This window comes from Saimiri boliviensis, chromosome 13, assembly GCF_048565385.1.
Source record: "Saimiri boliviensis isolate mSaiBol1 chromosome 13, mSaiBol1.pri, whole genome shotgun sequence".
Taxonomy (NCBI): domain Eukaryota; kingdom Metazoa; phylum Chordata; class Mammalia; order Primates; family Cebidae; genus Saimiri; species Saimiri boliviensis.
The window spans coordinates 106952634-106977243 of record NC_133461.1 but is presented as its reverse complement, the minus strand read 5'-3'; the positions used below and the strand labels follow the sequence as shown (position 1 = coordinate 106977243).

The following is a 24610-nucleotide window of genomic DNA, read 5'->3' as shown; positions in this document are numbered from 1 at the left end:
GGTGGTTGGCTCCAGGCTTCAGGCTTTATATTCTTTCTACTTTCTCAGCAGCCTTACAAAGATGCCAGAAAGGGACCTTCAGCCTCCCAGCTCTACCTCCTTGGTTGTAAGAGGACCACCTGAACTACACTCTGCTTTTCTATGCACCCTGTCTATCCAAGCACCTGTTGGGCCCTGTCTCCTCCTCAGAAGTCTGAACACTGGCGATCGAGTGCCTCTGCCTCATTTGTCTGTGCCCCAGTCATTAAGCACTGCTCCCTTAACGTTTTAAGCATGACTTATGTGGTGTACCCCGCTAAGAGACCCAGGCAATTGGTACTGTGTCCCCTCCTCATAGGTTCAAACTCTAGCTGCGTACAAGTAACAGAATTTTGAGCACTAGCTCGAGAGTACCTTTCTCCCTTTGTTCCTGTATGTTTTAAGGTGATATCTCTTTTTTGTGGTTATTTCTGTGTCTTTTCAACCTCCCATTACTTATGCATCTAATTTAAGTTGATGAGCTGCTGGCCTTAACTAAGTGGATTTCTGGTAGGCACTTCAAAGGCAATGTCTTTATTCCAGATAAAGACTTCATTTAATATTCTAAATCTTAGAAAATACTGTTATGGTTGGCCAGGCATGGTGGCTTAAGCCTGTAATCCCAGCACTTTCGGAAGTCGAGGCAGGTGGATCACCTAAGGTCAGGAGTTCGAGACCAGCCTGACCAACATGATGAAATGCCATCTCTAGTAAATACACAAAAATACCTACTAAATACACAAGTAGCACACCGGTAATCCCAGCTACTCAGGAGGCTGGGGCAGGAGAATCGCTTGAACCCGGGAAGCAGAGGTTGCAGTGAGCCGAAATTGCACCATTGCAACCCAAGCAACCCAGCCTGGGCGACAAGGGCAAAACTCCATCTCAAAAAAAAAAAAAAAAAAAAAAAAAAAAACCATATTGTTATCTTTTACTTGGCATTGAGTTTAAAAGTAGGGGTTTACTAAGGAATGCTTACTTTTCTGCGTAAGTCACACAATTCACTCATGACATTAATCTGCATAAATTGCTCATTAATCCCTGTAAATCTTAATGCAATTATCTCCCTTCCCTCTTTTTCCTTACTGTTGTTGTTCTGCATCAGTGCCTTATTATCTTCAGCCTCTACTCTTACTCTGTCAAACTTGAGTGTTAACAAATCCATCCCTACTACCAATTATCTAAAATTACAATTTGCGGATTGAACTTTGCATAAAGGAATAGTTCTACTTTTTCATGATGTATGAGCACAAACGTGAGCACGCACACCCATGTGAATTGTCAAATCATAAAAATAAGTCTAAGGTTTATATTCAGATGTCCACAAATCCTTAGAACACTCAAATATTAGAACTAGAAGCAGCCTTGGAAATCACTTAAGTCCCTGTTTCCAGAACTATATTGGTTGATTATAATCAATGTAACTAGCCTAAAATAATTAGAGCTCTATGTCCCACTTTAACACTTTCAAATTGGGATTTCTTAAGAATTTGTAAAATGACTAAATTTGTAAAATGATTTTTCCAATTAAGTCTCCTGCATGGTGACATTTGAGAACTGTTGATCACTGAACTCAGAAGCATCTGCGATCCACTGATCTCTGTCCCACGTCGCCTGTTAGTTGCAGAAATAGAGATCCAGGCTCAGATCCAGGCTTCCTGCCTTCATGTCCAGTGGCATATTACTGTGTTGAATCTTTCCATTTGCAAAGAAGGTGTGGAGAAGGCATGACCAAGTGGCTCACCTTGCTCAACCCCAGGAACAGAAGCTCAAGTTTTAGTGGGTAGACAGACACATGTCCAGCAAACGAACACTCCATGTGGTAAGTTTTTCAGCTCCTGTGAGTTTAGAATATGTGCAGTTTGATTAATTATGACGAGTCCTTGGGATCCAGGGAGGTTTCACAGACAAAATGCCCTGTGACCATTTAAACCAACCGGTTTATCATTTAGCGTAAATCACTTTAACTGAAACTAAAGAAGTGTTGTTGCTAAACTTCCTTTGTTGCCAATATATTCGTAGTTTATGTTCTCATTTGATAATTATTTCTATTCTCAACTGCTCACTCTCATTCTTCTGGGGAACTCAACTGAAAATGTTAAGGACTCTGTTCTCTTATGAAAGCCCTTCTGCTCAGATGGTGCACTTCTGTTCCCGGTTGTCTATATAGAAAGGTCTCTAGTATAGAAAGGTCCTTTTTATCCAAATAAAGACATTCCACTGTCCCAGGTGAGCTACTGACCAAAATGAGGCTACCTATCTCCTGTCTCTATGGAAACCTTCACCTGTGAGGACTATTAGCATTCTTATTTGCCACTTAATTTTTTCTCCCATTTTTTTCTTTTTTTTTTTTTTTTTGAAATAAGTGTCACTAAGTGGAAAAAACAATCTGTGGAAGCCTTGACAAGTTTAATAAAATTGAGACCTTGAGGGAATCCACTGCGCAAAATCGCCAATCTCTATATATGGAGAAGGGGCTGTTTGAGAAAGCACGAAAACTGATGATGGCGAGAACTGTTGGCGTCTAATCCCTGCACGAGCTCTTCTGACGGTGATCCACAGAGCAGGCCGGGTAAAGGCTGACTTAGATGAACTGCAGTCAGAGGTGCTTCAGGTGTCTAGATGACCCGAAGGGGGTCCTCCTCGTTGACCCACACTAGGAACGTCTTACTGTCATTGTGCCAGATGCCGTGGGCGCGGGCGCAGGCGCGGGCGTCGGGCCAGTGTAGGACCATGCTGGAGGCCAGCAGCAGGCGCGACACGGGCTTGCCAAAGAGGAAGTGGGCGGCGATGAGCTGCTGCAGCTCCGCCTCGGTCATGCTCTCGAGCGCGCAGTACCCGCCCGCCAGCTCGCCATCCAGGCTGGACAGGGCTTCCACCGCGAGCTTCTCCATGGCGCGGCGCTCACCGTGCGCACCCACGAGCTCAGCGCATAGGTGGGGTCCAGGTCGTCGCCGCCCTGCAGGTTGCCGGGGTTGAGGTCGGTCTTGTGCTCATCTTGTGCTCAGTGTGAGACTTGGAGGAGACAACTACCCAAACTATATCATTTCTCTTCTAGCCTTGTCCTAATAAAGGAAGTTACTTGTCGTGATAGAGGCCTTGGTGTTCACTTTGCTGTCAGCTGCCTGTTGAAATGGGTCAGAACACAAAAGGGTTTTTCTGAGGAAAGGTAAATGCTTGGCAAAGTTCCTGTTTCCGACCGTTTTAGATGAGCTCACAATGGGAATGTGAGCTACACTGTGCTCCCAGAGTCCATGAGCTTCCTGGTGTCCAGCCTCTCCCTAGAGGACAGGGCAGCGCATTCCACTCTAGTGAGTCATTGTGTGAAACATATTTGAGGCACACCTCATTACAATGGTGGCCGCCACGCCGGTCCTCCATGATGGGGTCGAAGAGATCCTTGAACGCTCGCTAGGACGCCTCGTCGCCCGCCGCGCAGCCCACGGTCACGGCCTCTGGGTGGCCCGGGTTGTCCACGCCTGTCTGGATGACGTGGTCCCGCGTGAAGCCGCTCGCCGTGCTCTTGGCGCGCAGCTCCGAGGACAGCTCGAGGTCAGTACCTTGACCACAGCGTGGTTGCGGCTGCTCGGGTCGGGGAGCCGGTCCTCAGCCCGGAAGCGCAGAGAACATCATGGCGGCGGCGGGCGCGGGGGCGGGGGGGGGGTTGCATCCTTCAACAGCTTCCGGTGCGGCACAGGCGTGCTAGAACCACTGTTCCGCTTGCCACTTCAATGGTTTTGATTATTCCAGCACATAGATGGTTTCTGTCCAGTGAGTTCTCTCCACGGAGTTCTCCTTAGTCATGAGAAAAGTAACAACGGAGAGAAACTTTAAGCATGTCGCGTATGGGTTACCTCCTTGAGTCAGTGTGCTATCCTTATGCTAGGGAGCGTCACTTTCCCCAAAATTGCATATGACGTACGCTGCAGTCCTGAGTCACAATAAGATGTACTATTTATGTGGTGAAATTGTATGGGATTTGACAAACGCATAGCGGCAGGTTCTTTTATTCGAGAATGCTGCTTCTATTCCTCTTCAGGGAATCCATCGCCTTTTGTATTTCGTCCTTGGCGTTATTTCTTTGCTTCACTTCTCTTTCATCAAAGCAAGTCATACCGTGCTCTATTTTCATTTGATCTCCCAGAAGAAAAGTACTGAATATATAAACGAGAACGTCAGCTATTCAGACTCAGATCCACAGTCAAGGACAAGGCTCCTGCGCTGCAACACTGCGGCCTGCAGAGGGCGCTGGACTCCGCCTTCCGGCCCTGCGGGGCGCATGCGCATTCTGGCTGCGGAGGCGGGGCTGGGTCTCCGGGGAGCGTGGGCTCCAAGGCTTTGGGGCAACTCGAGCAAGGTCCATCGTGAGTAAAACCTCCTGTCGGCAGCCCTAACTGCTGAGAAGGGAGATTCACTGCAGTCTCCCAGATATTTCTCTGAAACAGCAATAAAGACTTCATTTTCTGGGCTGCTCCCACGTGTTCTGTACTTCCTGTTGGCATATTTTAGCACTATTTTACAAATGTCTAAATTTGGGGTGGGGGCGGGCTTTTTGATGGATAATCGAAGCAGGCTGTAATATGTCCTCCCTGTGACCTCTTTCAGGATTGACTGTGAGGAGAAACACAAGAATTGTGAGAAAAATCTACAGCATACAGGGGCCCTGCAGATGAAGAAGTGTGGGATCAGGGCAGGGCCGGCAGTGCAGCCCGAAGGATAGGGGCTCCTGCGGAGAAACCCGGAGCTCTGCATCCGTGCCTTTCCACATTGTGAGGGGCTCATCTTTCTTACAGTGCTAAAGTCACTGGAAAATAGACAATGAAAGAGAAAAACCTTAATTCAACATTCAGTTGTTGACACTAAAGCATTAAGAACCACATCTTTCTTTTCATCATAGCAGATTTAAAAAATGATTTCCATTACAAAGGCAAGGGGAAGAGGTACACTTGTGAACAACAGTTTGGACCCCAAATGAAACTATATTGTTAAATATTTCTTCAAAAATAAGTTATTATTCTGTGTTTCAGTATATATCCTGAGATTTTAACCTATAAATAGGTTTAAAACATTTCGTTTATAGTCAAAACGAGTATAATGGTAAAATATTTATTTGTCAAGCCCCTCATATTTTTATTCTTCTACTGGTTTGCCACCCTTAAGTTTTCAGATAGAATTGACACAAGAAACTCACAATGAGGGGCCTTTCTCTTCCTTGAATGTAAAATATGCATACTCCAAAACACTCAACATAGGCTGTTTCTTGAATTTCTCAACCTGAACCCTACAACCAGAGAGAATGTGCAAGTAACCCAGTTTTTTTTTTTTTTTTTTTTTTTTTTTTTTTTTTTTTTTTTTTTTTTTGAGACGGAGTCTCCAACTGTTGCCTGGGATGGAGTGCAATGGCGTGCTCTCGGCTCATCGCAATCTCCACCTCCCAGGTTCAAGCAATTCTACTACCTTAGCCTCCCAAGAGCTGGGATTACAGGTGCCAGCCACCACTCCTAATTTTTTGTATTCGTAATAAAGACATGGTTTCACTCTGTTGGTCAGGTTGGTCTCAAACTCCTGACCTCATGTTTATCCACCTCTGCCTCTCCAAATTCTGGGATACAGGTGTGAGCCAACATGCCCGGACAAGTAACCCAATTTCAAAACTATGTCTGGGAGCCAAGTGTGGTGGCTCACGCCTATAATTCCCAGCACTTTTGGAGGCCAAGGTGGGCGGAACCCTGAAGTCAGGAGTTCAAGACCAGCCTGGCCAACATACTGAAACCCGGTTTCTACTAACAATACAAAAATTAGCCAGGCATGGTGGTGCATGTCTGTAATCCCAGTTACTCAGGAGGCTGAGGGACGAGAATTGCTTGAACTGGGCGGCGTGGGGTGGAGGTTACAGTGAGCTGAGATCTCGTCATTGCACTCCAGCCTGGGTGACAGAGCAAAACTGTCAAAACAAAAACATACATCTGGCAGGGCGCCGTGACTCATGCCAGTAATCCCAGTGCTTTGGGAGGCTGAGACGGGCGGATGACTTGAGGTCAAGTTTCAGATCAGCCTGGCCAACATGGTGAAACCCTGTCTCTACCCAAAATACAAAAATTAGCTGGGCGTAATGGTGCACACCTGTAATACCTGGTACTTGAGAGGCTGAGATTGGAGAATTGCTTGAAACTGGTAAGTGGAGGTTGCAGTGAACTGGTTTGCACCACTGAACTAGAGCCTGGGAGACAAAGTGAGACTCCGCCTCAAAAACAAACAAACGAACAAAACTACATCCGATCTTCCGCAAAGTATCTGCTATTCTCAGAAAAGATCAAAATCCACCAAGCAAAGAGACCTCTGAATAAAGGCACTAAGGTCCGCCTTGGATGTATTTATGACATTAGCAAAATTAAATGAATTATCCTGTTTTTCTCTTAGTCATCTAAATGATTTCTTTACCTTTTTTTTTTGAGATGGAATTTTGCTCTCGTTGCCCAGGCTGGAGTGCAATGGTACGATCTTGGCTCACCACAACTTCTGCCTCCCGGGTTCAAGCAATTCTCCTGCCTCAGCCTCCTGAGTAGCTGGAATCACAGGCGAGTGCCACCACTCCCAGCTAATTTTGTATTTTTAGTAGAGGTGAGGTTTCACTGTGTTGCCCAGGCTGGTCTTGAACTCCTGACCTCAGGTGATCCACCCACCTTGGCTTCCCAAAATGCTGGGATAACAGGCGTGAGTCACCAAGCGAGGCCTCATCTAAATGACTTCTTACTAGAGGGGAAGGCTTCTTGGAAAAAGACATTTTGTAATTAGATTTATTTTTATAAACATCCAAGGGAAACAGGGTCTATACTTCACCTAATAAAACTGATTAGGGTATCAGCTAAATGGAAAGAGAATCTACAAATTTAGACAAGATCTAGGGAGAGAATGACCCCCTGAGCTCTAGGGCCTGTTAATGACGGCACACCCAGTAAAAGTACGGCCTCACAGATTTTCCATCTAGTTCAATTCTTGTATTTACTGGTCACCTTTTTCTCCCCCGATACCATCTAACCTCATGTTGTCAAATAATTTTTAATGATAAAAAGGTTAATTCTGAGTTCGGGCATTTGGTGTCTGGCCACCTGAAAGTTCAGGTGACTTTGTCCATGGAAATCATGGATTTTACTTAATAAGTAACGTTGAAAGGGAAACTTGCATTACAATTTGGAAATCAGTCTAGTGGGGGATACGGGCAAGAAATAAGTTAACAGACAGATTAGCACATAGTGATATATTAGAAATTAAGTAAAGGTCCTTTTGGTATTTTCCTCAGCCTGTCTTATAAGCCTATTATGTTTGGATAACTTTCGCCAGGAGATTCATTTTAAAACTTAATTCACTTAAAATACATAGCATTTTATTATTTAAAAATACTATTGCTTGGAGTGGTGGCTCATGTTATGGTGAAATTCTGTCTGTACTAAAAATTCAAAAATTAGCTGGACGGGGTGGCACACACCTGTAATCCTGGCTACTTGGGACTCTGAGGCAGGAGAATCGCTTGAACCGGGGAAATGGCGAGGTTGCAGTGAGCCAAGATTGCACCACTGCACTCCAGCCTGGGTAACAGAGTGAGACTCTGTATCAATAAAAAAATTAAAAAATAAAAATAAATTAAAAGAAACATACTGTCAGCCCTCCACATCCATGGGTTACAGCTCTATGAATTCAACTAATCTTGAATAGAAAATAATCAGAAAATATTTACACAAGTTTCCCCCCACACCCAAAATTTGAATTTTTCGTTCACCAAATTCTTTATTGAGAACACATAAATGATGTGCGGTCTGGGCATTGTATTAGGTGCTGTAAGTAATCTAGAGATAATTTAAGCTAAATGAATTAATATGATTACGCTACGTCTAAATTCTATCCCGATTTATTCAAGGGACTGAAGCATCCACAAATTCAAAGTTTCCTAGAACCAATCCTTTATGTTTACCCAGAAACGACTATACACATGAACCTTTCAAAAAATAGTTGTCTTTCCTAATTAATGAACAAAGTACAATAGAATGTAAATAGCACTATTTTAAAATACTGATATTTTATATCACAATTATATGGTGAATCGGAGTAGAAGTTACATCGGATTGACTTTGATTAGATTAAGCTAATTATGACAAGGGCACAGCCTTATTGATTGAGTTTTGATAAAAGTACTCCCATGCAGGTCCCTCCTATTATTTCATCAGCAGCACTAGCCAATCACATTCATCCCTTTAGACAAATCCCATGGCTCTACCTCTTATAAGCCTCTTGGAACTTCCCCAAGATGTCATTCTACCAAAGCATCGTCCGACGTGTCCTAGGCCAGGGCACACTCTCCCATGTTCTGGCTGTGCTGAGCTGATCATTTTCTTCGGGTAAAGGAAAAGATCAAGTCATAGACTGTATAGATTTACAGAACGTAAGTCAAAGATTGAGATTTTTCTGATACAAGCAAATCTAGAGAAACTTTACTATGTATGGTTACCGGTGCCCAAGAAGCCCCAGTGATTTCTGGACAGAATTGCAAAGTGACAGTCAAGGAGAGAGCAGGTATGTTGGGATGTGTGTCCGCTTTGGGTTGCCAGGAGGTTGACGTGTGACTGTGTGTGTGTGTGAATGTGTAATAAAGGGCCAAACTAGGGCAGAGAAGGCGTTGAATATTATAAACTTAGAACATGTAGGGAAGATATAAGACCCACAGTGGAGGCCCACAGGATGTAACCAGCATGGGGGGTTTCTGGAACATGTTAGGGGGCTCATCTCAGGCTTCCTCCGCTGTCAATCTATGCCTCTCTAAACGAAAGTCGCCTTGTGTGTGGAGACACGGAAACTGTGGGCATGATCTAAATTCATTCCTTGTGCTCACTAGAAAATGAAACATTTCCCATCATCTCTCACTTCTTTCATACTGTAACTGCATAGACACAGGGGTCAGATACCTGAAATACCAACATCTTCTCCTAAAGTCCTCAGACCTAATGAGATGCCCCTCCTTCTCATGTGGATGAGCTCCTGAAAAAAGCAAACTGTTTGCTGTGGTCACCATTCCAGATCACATACATGCACCAGTAGGAAAGGGCTTTGGAAAAGGTAGGGTGAGAGGCGCGTGTTAGAGCTTACTGGGTACAGCTACAATTTGGAGTTGAGCACAAGGGCACTTGACCTAGGGCCACAGGAAGAATGTGTGCCGGATGACAAATGGAGTTTTTGGCTTGTGGGAATGGACTCTGTGTCACTGTGTGGAAGACTGATAGGTCCCATTCTGTCCTAAAGCTTGGCTGCCACACAAATGAATCCACCCAAACGTCGCCGAGTGGAGCAGCATCCCGGGACAGGTAAGGCACTCTCCCTGATATGTCTTAAGATCCCCATGCCTGGAAGTCAGCGTCGTGTCTCAAAATACCATAAATGGAGAGGGTATTCCTGCAGGGTGAGTGGGCTGTTGAGGGCTGGTGTCCTGAGGCTGGCCTGTGCTAGGTTGTGGATTTCTGAAGGTCATATTCTCAAATCCAAGAGACTTTTGCTGGAAGAGAGCCTTAACCTCCCTCACTGTGGTCTCTCTACAGGTGCAGAAACACCCTCAGTTCTAGAAGCTCCGCACCAGGATTCATGCCAGTCCCTGGAACCTTCCCAGGTAAGTTCCTGTGTCCCTGCATGGCAAACATTGTACAGTGCTGCACAATCTTCAGGCTCAAGGGACATCCAGGGGATGTACATTTAGGTGGGTCAGACTGAGAGGGAGTTTGTATTTTAAAGTTGTGGAGGGGGAAGCTCCTGGCATCTCCCTTCCTATGAGCCTCATTTGCATCCTTTCTGAGGGGAGAACGCTGAGGACTGTCTTTCCACAGGTGCAGCAGGATTCCAGCACAGAGGAGTTCATCGTGATCTTGGAAGAAGAGACAGAAGTGACGCTGATCCTGGAAGAGGGCATCATTATCCTGGCCCCAGAGACAGCCCTACAGCTGACCGTGGATAACACCGCCCTTGTAATTGTCCCTGAGCAGGACCTGAGGTCACCAGACAGCCTGCAGTCCCCTGTGCAGATCCAGTACATCTTGCCCTCCGTTGATGACTTCACCGTGGAGATCCATGATGAAGATGGAGACATCTCAGACATGAGAAGAGAGAATGCGCCTCTTGCGCCTGCAGAAGAGGGGGAGGCAGCACCCCTATATCATCAGCCCTTGATGATGCCCCCAGCAAACCACATGGCTGGGATCAGCCCTTCTTTCCTAGTAACCCCGTTGTGCATTCCACGCCGTCTGGCAGCCTTCCCCCAGCGCTACCCTCTACCGCCCACACCCAGTCCAGTGCGACGCAGTAAACCGGACGACTACATTTTCAGCCTGCATGGTATGGAGCTGCTGTGCACCTCCTCCCTCAGACCTATGCCCCCTTCACCAAGTCCTGGCCCCCAGATCTATCACAGGATTCACCATAGGCGGCCTCGCAAGGCACGAAGATGTCTCTTCAGGGAGTGATTTAACCCAAGAACCGCCCCCTCGAATTGACAGGTCAGACACTGTCCGACTCCTTAGTGCATTCGCTGTATGCGGAGAGAGACTAATTCCAGGGACGTCTTGCTTCCCCTTTGCTGTTTCCCATCATCATCCACTGTCTTCAACAGCAGAGGCCCCCAGATGCTGCAGCGACGGGGGCCGCTGCAGGGAGTTCAAATAAAATGATCGCATTTCACTTCACACACGCTGTCCCGTAGAATTTCTCTTCCTTATTTAACTGCTTAAATCCAACCACACTGGGCTGAAGCCCTGACGCCTGCCTGGGAGAGCTGGCGGAGGTGCACAGGCGCTCCATTCCTTGTCTTAGTCCCGCTTCCCCCGATTCCCAGGCCGATGCTTTTGAATAAATATTGATGCTGTTGAATGAAGTAGTGGGGACTGCTGTGTTTGCTTCCAGCTGAGACACTCTTCTGCTCTCGCTTGTCCTGTTTCCATTGACATTTGCCTTTGTTCAGTTTTGTTTTCCATTGTTTGGGTTTCTTATTCATGTACTCATGAAACAACTGCTACCTTTCTGACAATTGCGCTTCCTGCTCCTTCTCCTGCTCCTCCTTTCAGGCTCACTTCATCCTCTTCCTCCTTCTCTTCCTCTTTCCTCCCCCTCCCCCTCCCCCCTCCTCCCCCTTCCCCTCTCCCTACCATCTCCTCCCCTTCTTTTTTCCCCTCCTCATCCGCCTGCTCCATTTTCTCTTCTTTAGGGAGAAGCTCCAAATTCACTTCCATTGCTATTGAAGGTCATTATCCTGATTATCTACATAACCTAAAAAGTGTCAGTATACAAAATCAATAGGATAAACTTTCTGCTCCCCTCAGAGCAAACAGGATTATGACCAAAATGATCAAAGAGCATGGAAGGAAACAATACGATCAGAAAGCTCACGGAACTAGCTCAAGGTGGTTGGGTGGGGGGCTGGTGATGGGCGTGGGGAGTTGGTAAGCAGGTGTTGCAACCTGAATCTGAATAATTAATGAAAGGCAAAGTATAGGGGAATCAAGCTTCAACAGCTGCAGTGCATCCCATGGGAAATGGCCCAGTTCAACTGTGTCTATTTCCCCACCTTCTAAAAAACACCATGGAAAATGAGACAGAGCTACATGCGCAAACAGAATCTTCCTGAGAGGAGACGCAGAATCTTCAAAGCTTGCTGGTGTACAACAGGGTTTTAGAATGTTTGTCAGTAGGGAACATCATCTTGGAGTGGGCTTTGTAGACAGACATTGCCGGGTCATGTAATTGAATTAAGTTGATTAGGTCAGGGTACATTTCCGGAAGGGTGTCTCCAGAGGCAGTATAAAAGGCAGCCTGCAGAGCCTGGCTCCCTCTCGGCCGCTTCCTCTGGCTTCCTGGAGGCTGCATCGCTTCCAGCCGGGCTGCTCCGATATCTGCCCACCTGAGCGCCAGTCGAGGAACTATAGCAGACCTGCCATTTCAGGTTAGTTTCACTAAAAAATTGTTTGTCTCACATCATCCCTGAGGGTTTGGGAGGAAAATAGACAAAGAAGAGTGAAAGGAACAGGTCACATTGGGGTAATGACTACATGATAGGGTAAGATGTGTGTTCTTGTTACTAGTATTTCCTGGAAAAGAAACTCAGAACGTATTTCCATCTTCTTTCCATTTCTGGAAAGATGATCGAGATGGAAATGGGAACAGAAATGTTCTCCATCATGTCAAATTGCTGAGTTAATGGAAAGAGAATTTTGAAACGAGAGTGGTTTGCCGTTTAGTCATGTAAGAAATTGCTACGGGCTAGGTTCACCCTTTGTTTCCATAATTCGTATGGCTCCTATAAAATACCAGAAAAATAAAGACAGGGACTGGGGCTGGAGCTCAGCCAAAAAGATACAACAGGAAAGACCATAACCAGCTGGGGTGATGGAGAGAAACATGATTTCTTTTTATGAATTTCTATTTGGCTGCCAAATCAAATGTCCAGAGGAGCGAATCAAGTGGTGATAGGAAGCATCTGTTATTCCTGATTTAAAATAGACCTGCCAAAGGGGCCCGTAGACCATGCCCTAAACTTTGGATTGTTGTGAGCGTCAAGGGAGACAGAATGAATGTCTTTCCTAGTAGGCTGAATCGTGATAGACTTAAGTCCAGTCTCCAGAATCAGTTGTTGGGGGTTGAAATCTCACTCGCCATAGGGAGGCCACGGGCCCCGTGGCAGGCGAGGTTTCCTCTTGGACCAGGCAATCCTGGCAGAGGAATGTATGGTCATCTGAGGATGCACATCACATTGTGATCCACAGATTGGACCAACTGCTGGGCGGGTCTCCTCATGACCACATCAGCAAGGAATTAGGTGAGGGCTTCTGGGTATGTGAATCTCCAGTGCGCTTAACCATGGATTTGTGTTGTGTGTGATTCAGGTGACCCGACGGTCGACCCTGAAAAAGGTGGACATCAAAGCGCCAGGAAGTGAAGATGATGGCACACCGTGACCCCAAGAGAGGGGCAAACAGACTCATGAGAGCCCAGACCCTCAAGAAGCAGCAGAGGGCCCCAGCTGGGCCAAGGGTTCCCCCACCCGATGAGGAAAATCCCAGGGTAAGTCTAGCCCTGGATCTTTTGAGCATCCGGGGATCTCGTGGTCCTCAGGGACTGGGTGGAATTCAAAACAGTTCTGTCACCACCACCAAGATTTCTTTCTCTTTTCTTAATTTCCTTTTCTTCTCTTTTCTTTTCTTTTTTTTAATGAGACAGGGTTCACCATGTTGGCCAGGCTGGTTGAACTCCTGACCTCAGGAGATCCACCTGCCTCGGCCTCCCAAAGTGCTGGGATTATAGGCATGAGCCACCGCACCCGGCCCAAATTTCTTGTTCTATCCAAGGTGGGCCTGGCTTGGGTCCTCCTCTCAGGCCCCATAGGTCCCTTGAGAGACCCTGGAGAGCAGCTTCCCTTCCTGCCTGGAATCCCATGTAGCCAGCTTTGGCTGTGTTGTTGACACTGGGTTCATGCTCATGACCATTAGAACCCTGAGTGTTTCCCATTAAGGGTTTCTCTGTAACACGGGCTCTGGGAAGGAACGCCGTATCAGAGCTCTCCCAGCACTTAGCGGCTCCCATACCACCGTCCCCTCCCTAGAATCCCTACTGAGCTCTGAATTCACAACCTGTCTCATTTTTGATCTTGGATTTCTGCCTCAAAGGCTCGTGCACTGACAGCACTTTCTTTCCACCCTCAGGTCAAGTGCAAAGACTGCGGGGCGTTTGGCCACAAGGCCACAAGTACGAGGTGCCCCATGAAGCGCTGGAACGGAGCCTTGGTCCCCCAGACCTCTGGCAAACAAGAAGGGAAGGAAAACCTCAAGCCATGGAAGCCCCGGGTTGAGGGGAACCCGGGGCCCTGGAGCAAGGAGAAGGCAGAGAATGAAGAGAGACCAAGGTGAGCAGTGGGAGGGGTTTTCACAGCTCTTTGGGTACTGCCACCTAAGAGCTGGGTGTTCTCCCAGGTGCCACACTCAGGAGCTCCCTTCACCCTGGGAGACAGATTCAGGGGTGGGGGGCAGGGGTGTTTCATGGAGGTTGCCCAGGACAGGGGGAAAGCAATGGAATGTAGAGGAACGTCCTTAGCTGGGAAGCCTAGAGGGCCGCCTGGAGGAAGGGAAGCCTGGCCCATGAGGGAAGGTGCCCAAACAGGAAACGGGACTGGGCTCAGATAGGGTTCTCCCCGTCCCCTGGGAAAACTAGGGGGCAGCACCTGAGCTTTTTCTGTTCTGCAGGCCGCAGGACCAGCAGAGGAAGGCTCTCCTCCAGATAATTTCCGGGAAACCTCAATCCAAGCGGCTGCCCGGTGGAAAAGAATCGGGGGAACCCTGTGACTATCTGACGGTGAGTGTCACCCTGGGCCCCTGCTCTTTCTCTCCTACAGGTTACCCTGGGGGATTTCCGTTCAGGCCCGCAGCTGTGGGAGGGAACTGGGGGCATTCTCAGCCTCAGGGTCTCAACGACCCTTTCAGGTTAATTGATTCCAGGTGAAGGCATCTGAAGATGCCGTATTTCCTGGTGCTTTCTCTCTGTCGGACTATTGCAAGCCTGCCAACAACACTTTCCTAGCGGCAGGAGGACATTAGGTCACTCCAGTGAATCACCAAGACAGAGTCACTTCAGCGATGATATTCTGTAGATCACCACACCTAGTTCCACGGCACATTTTTCAAGTGTCTTGTCCTGGCCAGCACTCACTTGAGGATCAGTCCCTGCTTCCAATGACTGCCTGTCGAGACTGTCTGGAGAGTGTCTGGGTGCAAGCACCTTGTGTTTGGCTGTGCTGGATTTTTTGTCGGCTGGATGCGGAGGAACATCTAACGTGTGTGGTTTCCTTTCTTTCAGGGGGCAGGCAGGCCAATGCCAGTCCACACCACCAAGAGGAGGCCAGTCGTGGACGCTGCTCTCACCGACGGCGCAGCTCCCAAAATTGCTGACAGGGGCACCACCTGGGCTTCACTGTCTCCCCTCAGGAAAGCCAGTGTGAGCTCCTCCTCAAGTCGTGGACCCACGGAACCACAGACAGGGGCCGTGGCCCACATGCCTCAGGCTGCATTCCGGGGCCGTGGCCCGCAGCCTCTCCTCTTGGTGAAGCCCACAAACGGCCGCCCTGAGGGTGGCTCCCGTGAGGTTCCCAAGTCTGCCTCCAGCACCCACGGCCTGAACCCTGTCATCGACCCCCAGGCACAAGCCAAACGTCCTGCTGTGACCTCACAGCCCTGCCCACCAGCCGCCACACACAGCTCGGGCCTAGACTCCAATCTCAGCTTCAGGCCAGGAGCCAAGAGGCCTGCCCAGGCTCCGATTCAGGCTTGCCTGAGTGTCCCCAAGAAAGCCAGACTCGGTCCCATCCAGATCGCCGAAAACAGCATCCAGGGAGGGGAGCCGGGCGCCCTGGAGACTCTACAGCCTCCGCCAGCTCTAACCGAACTTAGACCAAATAGGTCACCCCAGATGAGCAGGAGGACACCCGCCCAGGTGCCCAGCCTCGACCTGCAGCCTCCTCACAGCAGACCCTGCCTGCCTACCGTCCAGGCCTGCACCGTGTCCCACCAGCCAGCGGCCGGCCAGGATGGTTACCAGCCTCTCAGAATGCTCTTCAGGAGACTGGGAGACGGAGGGTGGAGCTCCACGTTCCTCACGGCTCCGTCACCCGACTCTGCGAAGAGGCCGGGAGCCTTCCCGACTCAGAGCCCTCATGTCCCAGAGAAGTCTGAGGGGCCCTGTGTTTGTGTCCCACGGAGTGTCCTCTGTGAGGACCTTCAGGTGTCCTCTTCCTCCGAGGAGGAGCTGGTCTGACCTGGAGCGAGACTGCAGGTGGCAGAGATCCCTGGCCTCCAGCTCCCGTGACTCGGAGGGGACTGTTGGACTGAGGAGCACAGAGCGGGGAGCAGACTTTGTGTGCTGACTCCGAAGCTCCCCAGCATCTGAGGCGCTCCTGTGCATGTCGGAGCCCAGCTCAGGCAGGGACCAGCTGCAGAGACTCTGCCTACTTGAATTCTGGTGAGGAAAACTGTATTTGGAATGGGTCTCCTGAAACCCACCCTGAAAAGCTTCTGTGCCAGGGATTCGTTGTGTAAGAGACTGGAAACAGACGAATTACTCTGTGTCTGCTCCCTACGTGACTAAATATGGGAAAAGTTAGGGAACCCTGACAGGTGCCCCTCTTCAGCCACGCCCTGCCCTGAGATTGGTGTTTTGGACCCTGGGATGGGTTCTGCGGAAAGCATTGTTGGGGTTTTCCTCAGCCTTGAACATTGTGCTAGGGAATGCCTTTGTAAATATGTGTGATTAATTTGTTTGGAAGTTAATAAAATTATTGGAAAACATCACATCGTGTCTTTCGACTCTAATTGCGTGTTTGTTCTTTGCCGATTTTCCTAGGGCTTGAACATTTCTGGACTTTGTTAGCAATCCATAGCAGTGACCAGAGTGTTTCTCCCTTTGGTTTCCTAAATATCCACAGGTGTTGGAAAATCTCCACCCCACTCTGCCAACACACATACCCAGTCAAATTCCACCAAGGGAATCACACACATTGCAGACGTGGTGAGCACTGCCTGCCCCAAGGAGTCCCTGGTTGCCTCACCGGGATGCCAAGTGTGCGGTGAAGATTGTGATGGTTCCCATGAAGCTGCATCTGGGTGTGCACAAGAACACTAGGCACAGTTTCATTTGCCAAGTAGACCCCAGTAAAGCTGAAGTACATTCCGAGGTCAAAGATTCATCCCCTCTTCTTTTCGGATGCCTGAGCCCAGAGCCTTTTAGTCACTTCCCACATGATCCTAAGAGTAGGTGAGGTTGAGAATCACTGAAAGAGTCAGGCAAAGACATCCGTCATGCACAGGCTGACTCCATCCTCGGACCTGGGAACAACCCTGACCAGAATTCCACATCTAGGAGGTCTCTGAACTGAGAGAGATGTTCTGAGAAAGACCAACAAATGGCTCCCCATCCGTTGCTATTCAGGGTCATTATCTTGATTATCTACATAATCTAAAAAGTGTCAGTATCCAAAATCAACAGGATAAACTCTCTGCTCCCCTGAGAGCAAACAGGATCATGACCAAAATGTCCAAAGAGCATGGAAGGAAACGATATGATCAGAAAGCTCACGGAAGCAGCTCAAGGTGGTCGGGTGGGGGGCTGGTGATGGGCGTGGGGAGTTGGTAAGCAGGTGTTGCAACCTGAATCCTGAATAATTAATGAAAGGCAAATTAAAGGGGAAATCAAGCTTCAACAGCTGCAGTGCATCCCATGGGAAATGGCCCAGTTCAACTGTGTCTATTTCCCCACCTTCTAAAAAACACCATGTAAAATGAGACAGAGCTACATGTGCAAATGGAATCTTCCTGAGAGGAGACACAGAATCTTCCAAGCTTGCTGGTGTACATAAGGGTTTTAGAATGTTTGTCAGTAGTGAACATCATCTTGGAGTGGGCTTTGTAGACAGACATTGCCGGGTCACGTAATTGAATTAAGTTGATTAGGTCAGGGTACATTTCCGGAAGGGTGTCTCCAGAGGCAGTATAAAAGGCAGCCTGCAGAGCCTGGCTCCCTCTCGGCCGCTTCCTCTGGCTTCCTGGAGGCTGCATGGCTTCCAGCCGGGCTGCTCCGATATCTGCCCACCTGAGCGCCAGCCGAGGAACTATAGCAGACCTGCCATTTCAGGTTAGTTTCACTAAAAAATTGTTTGTCTCACATCATCCCTGAGGGGTTGGGAGGAAAATAGACAAAGAAGAGTGAAAGGAACAGGTCACATTGGGGTAATGACTACATGATAGGGTAAGATGTGTGTTCTTGTTACTAGTATTTCCTGGAACAGAAACTCAGAACGTATTTCCATCTACTTTCCATTTCTGGAAAGATGATCGAGATGGAAATGGGAACAGAAATGTTCTCCATCATGTCAAATTGCTGAGTTAATGGAAAGAGAATTTTGGAACGAGGGTGGTTTGCCGTTTAGTCATGTAAGAAATTGTTACGGGCTAGGTTCACCCTTTGTTTCCATAATTCGTATGGCTCCTATAAAATACCAGAAAAATAAAGACAGGGACTGGGGCTGGAGCTCAGCCAAAAAGATACAACAGGAAAGACCATAACCAGCTGGGGTGATGGAGAGAAACATGATTTCTTTTTATGAATTTCTATTTGGCTGCCAAATCAAATGTCCAGAGGAGCGAATCAAGTGGTGATAGGAAGCATCTGTTATTCCTGATTTAAAATAGACCTGCCAAAGGGGCCCGTAGACCATGCCCTAAACTTTGGATTGTTGTGAGCGTCAAGGGAGACAGAATGAATGTCTTTCCTAGTAGGCTGAATCGTGATAGACTTAAGTCCAGTCTCCAGAATCAGTTGTTGGGGGTTGAAATCTCACTCGCCATAGGGAGGCCACGGGACCCCTGGCAGGCGAGGTTTCCTCTTGGACCAGGCAATCCTGGCAGAGGAACGTATGGTCATCTGAGGATGCACATCATATTGTGACCCACAGATTGGACCAACTGCTGGGCGGGTCTCCTCATGACCACACCAGCAAGGAATTAGGTGAGGGCTTGTGGGTGTGTGAATGTCCAGTGTGCTTAACCATGGATTTGTGTTGTTTGTGTGTGATTCAGGTGACCCGACGGTCGACCCTGAAAAAGGTGGACATCAAACCACCAGGAAGTGAAGATGATGGCACACCGTGACCCCAAGAGAGGGGCAAACAGACTCATGAGAGCCCAGACCCTCAAGAAGCAGCAGAGGGCCCCAGCTGGGCCAAGGGTTCCCCCACCCGATGAGGAAAATCCCAGGGTAAGTCTAGCCCTGGATCTTTTGAGCATCCGGGGATCTCGTGGTCCTCAGGGACTGGGTGGAATTCAAAACAGTTCTGTCACCACCACCAAGATTTCTTTCTCTTTTCTTTCTTTTCTTTTCTTCTCTTTTCTTTTGTTTTCTTTTCTTTTCTTTTCTTTTCTTTTCTTTTCTTTTCTTTTCTTTTTTTTAATGAGACAGGGTTCACCATGTTGGCCAGGCTGGTTGAACTCCTGACCTCAGGAGATCCACCTGCCTCGGCCTCCCAAAGTGCTGGGATTATAGGCATGAGCCACCGCACCCGGCCCAAATTTCTTTTTCTATCCAAGGTGGGCCTGGCTTGGGTCCTCCTCTCAGGCCCCATAGGTCCCTTGAGAGACCCTGGAGAGCAGCTTCCCTTCCTGCCTGGAATCCCATGTAGCCAGCTTTGGCTGTGTTGTTGACACTGGGTTCATGCTCATGACCATTAGAACCCTGAGTGTTTCCCGTTAAGGGTTTCTCTGTAACACGGGCTCTGGGAAGGAACACCGTATCTGAGCTCTCCCAGCACTTAGCGGCTCCCATACCACCGTCCCCTCCCTAGAATCCCTATTGAGCTCTGAATTCACAACCTGTCTCATTTTTGATGTTTGATTTCTGCCTCAAAGGCTCGTGCACTGACAGCACTTTCTTTCCACCCTCAGGTCAAGTGCAAAGACTGCGGGGCGTTTGGCCACAAGGCCACAAGTACGAGGTGCCCCATGAAGCGCTGGAACGGAGCCTTGGTCCCCCAGACCTCTGGCAAAGTGGAAGGGAAGGAAAACCTCAAGCCATGGAAGCCCCGGGTTGAGGGGAACCCGGGGCCCTGGAGCAAGGAGAAGGCAGAGAATGAAGAGAGACCAAGGTGAGCAGTGGGAGGGGTTTTCACAGCTCTTTGGGTACTGCCACCTAAGAGCTGGGTGTTCTCCCAGGTGCCACACCCAGGAGCTCCCTTCACCCTGGGAGACAGATTCAGGGGTGGGGGGCAGGGGTGTTTCATGGAGGTTGCCCAGGACAGGGGGAAAGCAATGGAATGTAAAGGAACGTCCTTAGCTGGGAAGCCTAGAGGGCCGCCTGGAGGAAGGGAAGCCTGGCCCATGAGGGAAGGTGCCCAAACAGGAAACGGGACTGGGCTCAGATAGGGTTCTCCCCGTCCCCTGGGAAAACTAGGGGGCAGCACCTGAGCTTTTTCTGTTCTGCAGGCCGCAGGACCAGCAGAGGAAGGCTCTCCTCCAGATAATTTCCGGGAAACCTCAATCCAAGCGGCTGCCCGGTGGAAAAGAATCGGGGGAACCCTGTGACTATCTGACGGTGAGTGTCACCCTGGGCCCCTGCTCTTTCTCTCCTACAGGTTACCCTGGGGGATTTCCGTTCAGGCCTGCAGCTGTGGGAGGGAACTGGGGGCATTCTCAGCCTCAGGGTCTCAACGACCCTTTCAGGTTAATTGATTCCAGGTGAAGGCATCTGAAGATGCCATATTTCCTGGTGCTTTCTCTCTGTCGGACTATTGCAAGCCTGCCAACAACACTTTCCTAGAGGCAGGAGGACATTAGGTCACTCCAGTGAATCCCCAAGACACAGTCACTTCAGCAATGATATTCTGTAGATCACTACACCTAGTTCCACGGCACATTTTTCAAGTGTCTTATCCTGGCCAGCACTCACTTGAGGATCAGTCCCTGCTTCCAATGACTGCCTGTCGAGACTGTCTGGAGAGTGTCTGGGTGCAAGCACCTTGTGTTTGGCTGTGCTGGATTTTTTGTCGGCTGGATGCGGAGGAACATCTAACGTGTGTGGTTTCCTTTCTTTCAGGGGGCAGGCAGGCCAATGCCAGTCCACACCACCAAGAGGAGGCCAGTCGTGGACGCTGCTCTCACCGACGGCTCAGCTCCCAAAATTGCTGACAGGGGCTCCACCTGGGCTTCACTGTCTCCCCTCAGGAAAGCCAGTGTGAGCTCCTCCTCAAGTCGTGGACCCACGGAACCACAGACAGGGGCCGTGGCCCACATCCCTCAGGCTGCATCCCGGGGCCGTGGCCCGCAGCCTCTCCTCTTGGTGAAGCCCACAAACAGCCGCCCTGAGGGTGGCTGCCGTGAGGTTCCCCAGGCTGCCTCCAGCACCCAGGGCCTGAACCCTGTCATCGACCCCCAGGCACAAGCCAAACGTCCTGCTGTGACGTCACAGCCCTGCCCACCAGCCGCCACACACAGCTTGGGCCTAGACTCCAATCTCAGCTTCAGGCCAGGAGCCAAGAGGCCTGCCCAGGCTCCGATTCAGGCTTGCCTGAGTGTCCCCAAGAAAGCCAGACTCGGTCCCATCCAGATCGCCGAAAACAGCATCCAGGGAGGGGAGCCGGGCGCCCTGGAGACTCTACAGCCTCCGCCAGCTCTAACCGAACTTAGACCAAATAGGTCACCCCAGATGAGCAGGAGGACACCCGCCCAGGTGCCCAGCCTCGACCTGCAGCCTCCTCACAGCAGACCCTGCCTGCCTACCGTCCGGGCCTGCACCGTGTCCCACCAGCCAGCGGCCGGCCAGGATGGATACCAGCCTCTCAGAATGCTCTTCAGGAGACTGGGAGACGGAGGGTGGAGCTCCACGTTCCTCACGGCTCCGTCACCCGACTCTGCGAAGAGGCCGGGAGCCTTCCCGACTCAGAGCCCTCATGTCCCAGAGAAGTCTGAGGGGCCCTGTGTTTGTGTCCCACGGAGTGTCCTCTGTGAGGACCTTCAGGTGTCCTCTTCCTCCGAGGAGGAGCTGGTCTGACCTGGAGCGAGACTGCAGGTGGCAGAGATCCCTGGCCTCCAGCTCCCGTGACTCGGAGGGGACTGTTGGACTGAGGAGCACAGAGCGGGGAGCAGACTTTGTGTGCTGACTCCGAAGCTCCCCAGCATCTGAGGCGCTCCTGTGCATGTCGGAGCCCAGCTCAGGCAGGGACCAGCTGCAGAGACTCTGCCTACTTGAATTCTGGTGAGGAAAACTGTATTTGGAATGGGTCTCCTGAAACCCACCCTGAAAAGCTTCTGTGCCAGGGATTCGTTGTGTAAGAGACTGGAAACAGACGAATTACTCTGTGTCTGCTCCCTACGTGACTAAATATGGGAAAAGTTAGGGAACCCTGACAGGTGCCCCTCTTCAGCCACGCCCTGCCCTGAGATTGGTGTTTTGGACCCTGGGATGGGTTCTGCGGAAAGCATTGTTGGGGTTTTCCTCAGCCTTGAACATTGTGCTAGGGAATGCCTTTGTAAATATGTGTGATTAATTTGTTTGGAAGTTAATAAAATTATTGGAAACGATGACAGACTCTCTTTTACTCTCATTTCGTGGTGTTTTTTTTTTTAACAACTGGTAATCAATTTATTAAAATATTTGACTTAAGCATGTGTAATGGTGACTTCCAGCCCAACTCCTGGCTCAGTAGTGATGGAAGTCATCTGCTTCACAATCTCAGAAGGACTGTGCAAGCCAATGAGTAGCTTTTGGATTTTCATCTGGAAATTATCCCATGTCTTAGAACCTTCCCCACAAGGAGTTTGTCTTGTCATCATTCTAAAAGTCTTGGCAGACATTCGAACTGCTCCTTTCGCTTTGAGATTCTTTTCCTTTGCTCCTCTGATCAAGTCAGCACACACTTTCTCCATGGGTTTTCCGTTGCAGCTCATTAGAGTGATTCGAATTCAGGTGTTTTACTGGTATCCTTAAAAGCCATGGCTGCTGCGTGGTTTCCTGGCGGTCTTGTTCCTCGGACAGAGGCAACAGCGGTGGGTCAGGAGCAGGAGCGTTTGGATCCCCGACCCCCAACAAGTACCCCCGCGTCTGCGTCAAATTTTCCGGGAGCTTTCCCAGTTCTTGACTTCGTTAGCAATCCAAACCTTTGACAAGACTGTTTCTCCGAGACAGAGTTGACTTAGAGGACGGCGGGCCTTGGCAGGACCTTTGACTTCCTACAATTCCACAGGAGCCGGAAAATCTCCGCCCCACGCTACCGACACCCGCACGGAGTCCAATTCCGCCAAGTGAATCTCACACACGTTGCAGACATGGTGAGTAACGCTTGCACCCGCAAGCCCGAAATTGGCTCATAGTGATGCTAAGTGTGCATTGATAGTTGTGATGGTCCCCATGAAGCCGCTTTCAGGTGTACACACGAGAACTAGGCACAGTTTCATTTGCCAAATAGACCCCAGCAAAGCCGCGCTGGGAACAACTCTGACCAGGATTCCACATTAGGAGGCCTCTCAACTGAGAGGGATTTTCTGAGAAAGACCAAGAGGCTGCTCCCTTTTCCTTGCTACGGAGCGTTGTTATCTTCATTACGTAGATCACCTGGAAAGTATCAGTATCCAGAATCAATAAGATAAACTCTCTGCTCCCCTGACAGCAAAAGGAACCATGACCAAAATGACCAAAGAGCGTGGAAGGAAACGATGTAATCAGAAAACTCAGAGGACAGCTCGGGGTGGGGGGTGGGGGTGGAGCCCCAGGTGGGTGGGGATGTAAGCAGGTGTTCCAGCCTGAATCATGAATAATGAAGGAATACAAATCAAATCTGAAGTCACATAGAAACATCTGTGGAATCTCAGGCAGGACTAAGATCCCATTCACAGGCTCCTGCTCGTCCACTTAATGGCAGCAAGTGTGGCTCCTGGGTTTCTTAATAGAATTAGGCATAATTTTGGTGACTGTGTTTTGCCAGTCCTCTTTCTGTGGCATCCAGTTCACCTGTAAAGTTTTTGGGATCAGGCGGGAAGTCATGCAGTTTCTCAGCGCCTCGCTTCATCCTGGGTGCTCTCAGGCATGCACGAGCAGATACCTGCCTTGGTGGAGTCTTGGATCATTCAGGAGGTTCCTTAGGGTCAGGAGGCACTAACAGGTCCAGCAGGAAAGCATGTGTCTGCACATGTGTGGTGGGATCCTCTGTTCACCTTGAGAATGCAGGTTCTTCCTGAACTAATAACTTCTTTATCATGGCATAAGTAGCCACAAAAGAACAATTCATATTAACTCCATTGATAAAAATAACTGAATATCAATAATCAAGGTAATAATGATATTATTATATTGATAGTAAAATCAAACAAAGGCATTAGAGATTAAAGATTCCCGGCCGGGCGCGGTGGCTCAAGCCTGTAATCCCAGCACTTTGGGCGGCCGAGGCGGCTGGATCACGAGGTCAAGAGATCGAGACCATCCAGGTCAACATGGTGAAACCCCGTCTTTACTAAAAAAAAAATACTAAAAATTAGCTGGGCATGGTGGCGTGTGCCTGTAATCCCAGCTACTCAGGAGGCTGAGGCAGGAGAATTGCCTGAACCCAGGAGGCAGAGGTTGCGGTGAGCCGAGATCGCGCCATTGCACTCCAGCCTGGGTAACGAGTAAAACTCCGTCTAAAAAAAAAAAAAACAAACAAAAAAAAAAAGATTCCCCTCTGTGAAGGGTGATGTACAGAGAGGAACACGTGAGTTGTTTGTACTCAGAGTCCAATGAAACATGTTCCTCAAAGGCAAAGATGAGCAGGACGAGGAAAACACACAGTTCATAAATGAGCACATGGGCTGCCTTGGAACTCAGGTGGGAACCCTGCGGGTAAAGTGCCCACCAGCCAGCCCTCACCCACCTTCATGAGGTAGGACAGCAGGATAACAGGGAAGGGGTCGGTGCAAGGGCTGCAAGACTCGTGTCACACCTAATTCAAAGAAGCTCCACTTATGACAGGTGTTTATCTGCCAACACCGTGTCACCTCTACTGCCT

The 24610-nt window shown here is 49.2% G+C and overlaps 3 protein-coding genes and 1 pseudogene across 3 annotated transcripts; 3 read left to right on the top strand and 1 right to left on the bottom strand.

Moving 5' to 3' along the window:
- Positions 1-2636: 2636 nt before the first annotated feature.
- On the bottom strand, positions 2637-3644 carry LOC101027751 (creatine kinase B-type pseudogene; annotated as a pseudogene).
- A 4865-nt stretch (positions 3645-8509) lies between these two features.
- Positions 8510-10517, top strand: LOC104650359 (proline-rich protein 23D1-like). The gene is made up of 4 exons (XM_010332587.3): positions 8510-8586; positions 9310-9371; positions 9603-9670; positions 9885-10517. Exons 1-4 carry the CDS (start codon positions 8510-8512, stop codon positions 10515-10517), a joined length of 840 nt encoding a protein of 279 aa, XP_010330889.1.
- Positions 10518-12984: 2467 nt separating this feature from the next.
- Positions 12985-16356, top strand: LOC120360604 (protein FAM90A5-like). The gene is made up of 4 exons (XM_039461078.2): positions 12985-13107; positions 13746-13945; positions 14283-14391; positions 14893-16356. Exons 1-4 carry the CDS (start codon positions 12985-12987, stop codon positions 15844-15846), a joined length of 1386 nt encoding a protein of 461 aa, XP_039317012.2. The 3' UTR covers positions 15847-16356.
- Positions 16357-17661: 1305 nt separating this feature from the next.
- LOC141580978 (protein FAM90A5-like) lies at positions 17662-22140 on the top strand. The gene is made up of 5 exons (XM_074384293.1): positions 17662-17718; positions 18663-18840; positions 19524-19723; positions 20061-20169; positions 20671-22140. The coding sequence occupies exons 2-5, from the start codon at positions 18718-18720 to the stop codon at positions 21622-21624; spliced, it is 1386 nt and encodes a 461-aa protein (XP_074240394.1). The 5' UTR covers positions 17662-17718; positions 18663-18717; the 3' UTR covers positions 21625-22140.
- Positions 22141-24610: the final 2470 nt, after the last annotated feature.

Coding starts and splice junctions, on each gene's coding strand:
- LOC104650359 (XM_010332587.3), top strand. CDS start 8,510: ATGTATGGTTACCGGTGCCCAAGAAGCCCCAGTGATTTCTGGACAGAA. Junction 8,587..9,309: donor GACAGTCAAGGAGAGAGCAG/GTATGTTGGGAT, acceptor TCTGTCCTAAAG/CTTGGCTGCCACACAAATGA. Junction 9,671..9,884: donor AGTCCCTGGAACCTTCCCAG/GTAAGTTCCTGT, acceptor GTCTTTCCACAG/GTGCAGCAGGATTCCAGCAC.
- LOC120360604 (XM_039461078.2), top strand. CDS start 12,985: ATGATGGCACACCGTGACCCCAAGAGAGGGGCAAACAGACTCATGAGA. Junction 13,108..13,745: donor CCGATGAGGAAAATCCCAGG/GTAAGTCTAGCC, acceptor TTCCACCCTCAG/GTCAAGTGCAAAGACTGCGG. Junction 14,392..14,892: donor AACCCTGTGACTATCTGACG/GTGAGTGTCACC, acceptor CCTTTCTTTCAG/GGGGCAGGCAGGCCAATGCC.
- LOC141580978 (XM_074384293.1), top strand. CDS start 18,718: ATGATGGCACACCGTGACCCCAAGAGAGGGGCAAACAGACTCATGAGA. Junction 19,724..20,060: donor GAGAATGAAGAGAGACCAAG/GTGAGCAGTGGG, acceptor TCTGTTCTGCAG/GCCGCAGGACCAGCAGAGGA. Junction 20,170..20,670: donor AACCCTGTGACTATCTGACG/GTGAGTGTCACC, acceptor CCTTTCTTTCAG/GGGGCAGGCAGGCCAATGCC.